Raw genomic sequence first — 8,591 nt, forward strand, 5'->3', positions numbered from 1 at the left:
TTTTTTTTTTTTTTTTTTTTTACGATTGGGTCTGACTGTTGCCTAGGCTGGAGTATGGTGGTGCAGTCATAGTTCACTGCTGCAGCCTCAGACTCCTGGGCTCAAGCAGTCCTGCTTATGTTTGCCATATAGCTAGGACTACAGACTCATGCCACTGTGCTGTCTGATTTTTTTATTTTTATTTTTAAGGAGACAGTCTCTCTCGGTTGACAGGCTGTTTTAAAACTCCTACTCTCAAGTAGTCCTCCTGCCTCAGCCTCCCAAAGTGAATTATAGGGGTGAGCCTAGAAGAATCTGACCTTTTTAAAAAATAAACCTTGGGCAGCACCTATGGCTCAGTGGGTAGGGCGCCAGCCCCACATACCAAGGGTGGCAGATTCAAACCCAGCCCCGGCCAAACTTCAACAAAAAATAGCCAGGCACTGTGACGGGTGCCTGCAGTCCCAGCTACTCAGGAGGCTGAGGCAAGAGAATTGCCTAAGCCCAGGAGATGGAGGTTGCTGTGAGCTGTGATGCCACGGCACTCAAAAATAAATAAATAAATAAACCTTTAAGATCTGTACCTTCATCTTGTCTTTGTACAATTGCTGTTTGTACCTAGAATTAAGATTTTTCATTTGCTCTTGCTTAACCTTACTTTGTCATTTTTGACCTGTCATTAAATCAGTCCTTTATTTTGACTTTGATTTTTGTGCATGTCATATTTGCCAATCTGTTCCACTTTGTATTATCAGTAGATTTGAAAGACATGTCTTTTTTATGTTTAGATTTGTCGAGAAACTTTCATGAATAAAGTCTAATCATGTGCCTACAGAACCCTCTCCTCCGGATTGATCTTGTTCCAGTATTTCGTGCTTATTAAGACTGGTGGCTTAGCTGTCTACAAATCTCCTAACAGTGTTTTCATTTAGCTCACCTTTCTATTTTGTCTTATTAGACGGTTTCTCAAGGTTGTTGTCTTCCACATTCACTTGCTAAATATTAGTTCTTTGTAAGGTTTTATTCTGTCATGGGTAATCTCATCTATACCTGTGGCTACAATTACAGTTTACGTATCAGTAACTCTCAAATCTGTGTTTTCCTGTTAACTTTTGTCTTAATCTTCAGGCTCATACATCCCAACTCCACACTACTATAGACATTGCACTGCCAGGTCCTGTTGATTTGCATATTCAGCCCTTTCTCTTAAACCTCACTATCACTGCCTTACACCTTCGTCATTTTTCATCCTCATGACTGGTCGCTTTGCCTCCCGGAGGTCTTAGACTCTTACAATTTCACAGTGCAACTTCAGTTAGTGGGATCTTTCTGAAACATAAAACTGGTCATATCATTTGTTTGCTTAATTTTTTTTCTATTTTTAATTGATTTCAATGTAAACTTTAAACTTCTAAACTTCACCTACAAGGTCCGTTATAAATTTGCAACTCATGTGTCTTTGATGGGTAAATTAACATATCACTTCTTGGCCTTTTGTCTAAGATCAAGTGTGAATAAATTAATAAAAGGCTATTTCTACTTTAAATATTTCACTTAATATTTCTCAGAATAGAGCCGGGCATGGTGGCTCACATCTGTAATCCTAGCATTCTGGGAGACCAAGGCAGGTGGATTTTCTTGAGCTCAGGAGTTCAAGACCAGCATCATTAAGAGTGAGACCTGTCTCTACTAAAAATAGAAAAACTAGCTAGGTGTAGTGGCATAATATACCTGTAGTCCCAGCTTCTTGGAAGGCTGAGGCAAGAGGATTGCTCAAGCCCAAGAGTTTGAGGTTGCTATGAGCTATGATGCCATGGCATTCTACCCAGGGTGACAAAGTGAGACTCTGCCTAGGGAAAAAAAAAAAAACTTTTTAAGGCAGATTTATTTGAAAATAAAGAAATTTTATGGCTGAAATGCTGCTATAATTAGTGAAATCAAGAATCACTGCCAGTACGTTGTCTTTGTTGACATTGCTAAACATATTGGAGAAATTTCAGAAAACTCTGGTTCAGCTGGGCATGGTTGTTCACATCTATAATCATAGCACTCTGGGAGACTGAGGCCGAAGGATTCCTTGAACTCAGGAATTTGAGACTAGTCTAAACAAGAGCAAGACCCTATCTCTACAAAAAAAATAGAAAAATTAACCAGGCCTTGTGGTGGGCTCTAGTAGTCTCAGCTTCTTGGGAGGCAGGAGGATCACTTGAACCCAGAAATTTGATATTGCTCTGAGCTATGTGCTCTATCCTGGAGCAATAGGGTGAAATTCTGTCTCAGAAAAAAAAGTCTGGTTTAAATTGTAGGTTGAATCTCATTGACTTATTTAGGGCATACTTCATATTCATTTTTCATTCTTCATTTGGGTTAATATATAAAATCCAGCTTAATTAGGTCTAATTAAAGTTAATTTATTTAAGAGTAAGAGATAAAAAAATAAATTTTATCTTCTTGCCAGGATACACTTCCTAGCAGTTTTTAGCAGTGTAGTTTAAAGAAAAGGACTGAGTAGTTACTTAATCTAGAAAGAGAAGAATAGTTGCCTATTAGGAAAACTAGTTCTAAGGCATATTGCAAAGAAGAGTACATATATTCATGAGGATATATTAAAAAATAAACACCACCGAAGACAAGCCATTTTTTAGGGTCTTTTAAAAAATATATTGTACTTTGGAATTGTATGTGTGCTTTCTTCACACTTACATATCATTTTTTGAGATAAAGAAGAGGAAATTAAATGAGATGCAGAGAGGTGAAGTCTTAACATTAGAATCTAGTTTTCTGTCTCAGTTTGGTATTCTTTCCCCAAATTGATAGGAATTGCTGCTGAATATGGAGATAGCCTTGACAAACAAGCAAAATCAACAGAGTTCCAAAACAAATTCATTTTTAGTACATTGTTAAAGAGAGTTTAGGTTTGTAGAATTATTTTAAATATAAAAATGCCGTGAGTGTACCTAGGGAACGTTCCAAGTACTCAGAAGTGGAAATTTATAAAAATAGAGGATCTCCTATATGGAAAAAATGACTGTGCCAGATTCTTGAGTTAAACCTGGGAGGTAAACTCTAAGAGAACTCTAGAGAAACCTCCACCAAGAGTTATGGTCATTCTTTCAGTGCTGAAACAGCTGTTATTCCTTTTTGTTTAGCCATGCCATTGCCGCCTAATAATAGCATTTGTGGCTGGGGCTTGGTTGATAATGTCATCAGCAAATCCTGTGGAATGCTGAGCGGTTGTAAAACAACAGGGACTGGCCAAACCAGTTTGTGGGTCAGTTGTAGATTTTCTGTCTCCCGACTGATGGGAAGGCCTCCAGTCAAGGATAGTATGTAAGAGTGAGACCCCATTTCTACTAAAAATAGAAAAACTGAGGCAAGAGGATCACTTAAGCCCAAGAATTTGAGGTTGCTGTGAACTATGATGATGACATGGCACTCTACCCAGGGTGACAGCTTTAGACTGTCTCAAAAAAGAAAAAAAGAATAATACAGCCTTAGGGTTCTTTTGTGTGCTGGCTCTAATGTAATTATCAACAATAGGCATGGGTGGTGCCTGTGGCTCAAAGGAGTAGGGCACAGGCATGGCTCCATATGCCAGAGGAGGCACTCAGGGGGCACCAAAAGATTACTTCACCTTTGTAGCACTGGGGTTGGAAAAAGCCAAGGACAAACAAGCCAGTGGATTACAAACCATTGTTCTAAGCGGGCTAATAATAACAGAGGATTTATTATTAGGTCATTAAATGTGAATTGTCCTATACCAAATCAAAGTTTATCTCCGACAACAAGCAGTGCAATTAAAGTAGGTGCCTAAACCATAGACATAGTTTTGCCATCATAACTATAGCTTACATATGTATGCAGTTAGGGAAGAAGCCTGCAGACCTTGTGAAAATTGAATGTTTTCCCTCGGAAGAAGTGATAGTCAGTTTGTGCTAGGTCTGTTAAGTACAGTGGAGATAGTTTCCAAGTTCAGCTTCTGTAGTATGAGCAGTGTTATGACAGCATTGTCTTGCAAGAGGATTGGCCTGACTCTGTGGATCAGTCTTACTGGCTTACTTGTAAGCATCCTCTTCATGTCATCCATTTGGTTGCAGTGGACGTCTTCTGCAATCAATCTACTAGGTTTCATGAAGCCATATGATTAACCAAACACTGGACCACCAAACAGACACCATTAACTTTTATTGATGAACTTTCGGTTTTGGACTGTGTTCTGACACTTCATCTTTATCTAGACATGGTACTGAACACTTGTGATTGCTGGAAAGAATCCACTTTTCACCATATGAAATATGTTGTGTAAGTGATTCACCTTTATGTTGTGACAGCAAAGGCAAGCTTCAACATGCCTTCTCTTCTGACAATTGTTTAATTCACATGGAACCCATCTATCCAGCTTCTTTGTTTCAAATGGTCCAATGTTATTGGAATAGTAACATCAGACCTTGCTGCTAATTGAGCCATAGGTTCCACTATAGCTTTCAGCTCATCATTATCCAACTTGGTCTCAGGTCGCCCACATGGGTCATTTTCAAGATTAAAATCACCAGAACTGAACCCCTCAAACCACTGATGGACTGTGTGTTCATTAGCCACATCCTTCCCAGATACTTTATTGGTATTTTGAGCTGTCTGCAGTGCATTGGTTCCATGATGGAAGTCATATTTGAAAATAACACTAATTTTTTACTTAGCCATGGTTTCACCAAAAAAAAATATATATCTTTAAAAAAAAATTGAGAGGCTCGGTGCCTGTGGCTCAAGTGGCTAAAGGCACCAGCCACATACACCTAAGGTGGCGGGTTCAAGTCTAGCCCAGGCCCACCAAAACAACAATGATGGCTGCAACCAAAAAATAGCCAGGCATTGTGGTGGATGCCTGTGGTCCCAGCTACTTGGGAGGCTGAGGCAGGAGACTTGCTTGAGCCCAGGAGTTGGAGTTTGCTGTGAGCTGTGATGCCACAACGCTCTACCCAGGGGGATAGCTTGAGGCTCTGTCTCCAAAAAAAAAAAAAATTGAGAGAGGGTGGCGCCTGTGGCTCAAAGGAGTAGGGCACTGGCCCCATATACTGGAAGTGGTGGGTTCAAACCTAGCCCTGGCCAAAAAAAAAAAAATTGAGAGATAATCACAAGCCAAAACTTTGCATTTGAAAGAATGAGGATGTAGCTTCCCAATAAAAATAAGATGTGTCAAAATGAAAAGTTGTAGAGATCAGCTGTCAAACTTAGTACTTAAATTGGACATTTCATACTTAATAACCTAATAATTCATAAGACAGATCCAATGTTAGTATAAAATGTCCAGATATAGGTCACAAGCACTTAGGAAACTTGAATGTGTCCAGGAGAAAATGTGAAATTTTCTCTGTTATTTAAGCAGTTGTCTACTTGGGAAGGCCTATGGGCAAGAAAAGCTTTCAAAGTCTGGTACCAGGAAGGTGGCAAAGAGTAAAACAAAACATATCTTTGTATAGGACCTCAAATTATATTTTCTCATAGAAATAGCATTAAATACAGATATTGGTAAGGTCAATAATAACTACTTTTGTATATGCTTTATAATTTCCCAAGCACTTTGTAACACATTTGATAGAAAACTCTGAGATGAATAGGGCAAAAATTACTCATTTCATGAAAATGAAATTAATTATTAAGTATGAAATGTCCAATTTCTTTAAATATTCAACAAGTATTTGCTGAATAAATATAAAAGTTTCCTCCCCAGTGGGGTTTATATTCTAGTGAGACAAGACATAAAGAATGGTCATTAATAAATTACATAGTATGAAGAAGGGGACAAGTTAAGGAAGAAACAGCAATTTCAGGGGGGATTGACTGGCAGTGGGGTGGGGCATGTGGGATAAGGCAGTTTAAACAGGTTAGACACTGAGAAGAGAAGACTTGAGACAACATGAGGAAGGTAAGGCAAAGACCAGCCAGTACCAAGCCTAAGGCCTTTGTGTGCTTGGTAGGTTCAAGGAGTAGTAAGGCAGCCAGTGAGTCTGCAGTAGGTTGGGTTGCAGAGGGAGAATGTCAGAGACTCTGCTTGTGACAACCTCAAAATACCCAAAGTTTACAGAACTTGGCCGAAGTCCAGTTGGGGTAAAACTCTAAACTTTCTAATGACTCAATTCTCTGGGTGCTACATATGAATAATGACAGATTAACAACCTATGTTAAAATTTACATTTTATTTTTGTTCAGCAGTCTTTATTAAACCATTCTCAGCTAGTCTGAGTTTATTTTCATAGTTTTTACTAAGCAAGAAAATACATCTTTGTCACAGTATTTCATTCTCTACTGTGTTTTAAGTTATTAAATTGAAACCTAAACTTTGATTTTGCTTTCAGAGATAACACAGTAATCATTTGATTTAATTAACATTAATTCAGAAGACCTTACTTTTATATCTGTAATTTTGCACATTTTTTAATCTTTGTTTTAAAGATATGGGCACACTGCTGGAGAAGCTACACACAATGCAGTGGATTCTGCCGTCAATGTTGGCGTAACTGCCTATAACATCAACAACATAGGTATCAAAGCGATGGTGAAGAAAACCGCAACACAGACAGGACACACTCTTCTTGAGGACTACCAAATAGTTGATAATTCTCAGAGGGAAAATCAAGGAGCAGCAAATGTAAGCATGAGAGAGGAGAAGGATGAGCAGATGAAGAAAGGGAAGAAGAATGAGGCAAAGAAGAAAGATAAATGATGGACGTGCTGGGACTCGCCTATACCAAAGCCTTACGAGATTGATGAAATTTTGTTCAGCAGGTAAATGGGGAATTCCCCACAGATATAACCAGTGTTTTTTTTAAAGTATTCATTCCTACAAAGTGACTAATGAATTTTATGGCATGTGTTCAGCTTAAAAAGAGAAGAATCGGTATTCTTGGCATCTAGCCTTTAGAAATATACATTCTCAATAAGTTTATCTTTTTCCAAATGTAGCTGAAATATTTTTGCAGTTAAAATAAAGCTAATAATGTGCTATAAGCCTCATTAAATCTAATGTTAAAGTATATCTGTATTTGTTATCTTTCAGAAAGCTAAGTAGGAAATTATATATTGACTTAAAATTTGTCATTTAGTAACCTCAGTTCTATTTGTACTGAAGGAATGAATTAAAATAATGTCTTCTCTTTTGCACTAATTGTGGATTCTTTTTTAGATGCTCATCAAAATTTTCAGTGTATAAGCTAAGCAAAAACTGTAATCCCTTGGAAACTTGAGAATTCTCAGATAACATTTTTAAAAACTTCAAAACAGGGAAGAGACTGGTGAAGAATAAAATCAGGTTCTATAAAATTATTTGATAGCTTACATGTTTGTTAGGAAGCAGGATGGTCTTTTTCATTTAAAATGAAAGTAATAGATTTTTAAGGATTTTATATTGAGACTGGTACTGATTTATTAAGAGCCAGGAAATTTGGGGGCATAATTGGTATTAAAATTTGAAGTGATTATTATCAGTTTAATTGGACTCTTAAATACTCTTAAGAAATGTTTTGGACATATCTGCTTTGTAAGCTTTTCAAAATGGCTAAAACTTGGTGAAAACTAAAACAATTGATGCTAAATGTATTTTTATTTTAGTCATTGGAATTTGTATTAAAAGCCAGTAAGTTATTAAAAAGGAAAGGTTCTATCACTGTAAGGTAAACAATGTGAAAATGGTGGGTAAACATAGTAGTTTCCACTTTGGCAGGATACTTACCTTTAAGCTATAAATATGCAAGTAAATACCTAATGGCATTTTATTTTTATTTACTGAATTTATTAGTTTTCATAGCTGTTGCCCATTCTTACCATTTCTGAACCCCTCGTGGCTGTTAGTAGACTTTATTTGAAGTGTCTGAAGAATGCACTTGTGAATAAAAATTAAATTGCTTGGCCTCAAATATATTCGTGGCTTTGTATTTTAAGAACACACAGGATTAGTAGAGCCTTTTCCTAAGGCCATGGAAAAGTTGTTAAAATTGAAATAAAAGTGAATTGTAAACAGCGTCCAGTCACTTTCTGCTTTGCCAGGTTTACAAAATACAATGGCAGATAGTGAAGCCTAAAGTTTAAAAAGTTACCTTTGACTGGAGGTCATTGTTCCTAAAAAAGAGATTAACGAGGTTGATAATCAGAGAGCTTTATTTCTCATGAAGGGTAGCAACCTTCTGTGTGGCCATTCCAAAAGGTTGGGAAGCAGATCCTGGGCCAGAAGCCAGACCATGCGCTTGAAAGAAGAGATAAAAGGCAACAGGATTTTATATTGATCATGTTAGTCAAATGAACACATTTAACAGGCTGTAGGAAGATTCATGAATATTTATGAAGGGTCATCATAATTGTGCTTTACCTCTTCCATCCCAGCCTGGCTGGGAACTAGCGTTTCTGGTGTCCCCTTGACCAAGAAGGGTTGATTTAGTTAGCAGAGGGCTTCGGATTTTATTTTCACTTCAGCAAATATACCCATGGGCCAAATCCAGGGGGCCACCTGTTCTCATAAAATTTTATTACAGTACAGTCATACCTATTTGTTTATATCAGTGGTTTTCAACTGTATGCTGAAAGCATACTGGTGTGCCATGAAAGGATTTTAGGTGTGCTGT

At 37.5% G+C, this 8,591-nt stretch overlaps 1 protein-coding gene across 2 annotated transcripts in view; it reads left to right on the forward strand.

The window, feature by feature from the left end:
* SPART (spartin) overlaps positions 1-7,887 on the forward strand; it is a 37,913-nt gene extending 30,026 nt beyond the window's left edge. The window contains exon 9 of one of the 2 annotated variants that reach the window (XM_023519274.1): positions 6,430-7,887. In XM_023519274.1, the coding sequence (XP_023375042.1) occupies positions 6,430-6,700 (271 nt within the window). In that variant the 3' untranslated portion in view covers positions 6,701-7,887. The remainder of the gene's footprint in view (positions 1-6,429) is intronic. The other variant, XM_003800125.3, reaches the window with a different exon arrangement.
* The last annotated feature ends 704 nt before the right edge of the window (positions 7,888-8,591 follow it).

Source organism: Otolemur garnettii, unplaced genomic scaffold (assembly GCF_000181295.1).
Source record: "Otolemur garnettii isolate 467f Iridium unplaced genomic scaffold, OtoGar3 scaffold00167, whole genome shotgun sequence".
Taxonomy (NCBI): domain Eukaryota; kingdom Metazoa; phylum Chordata; class Mammalia; order Primates; family Galagidae; genus Otolemur; species Otolemur garnettii.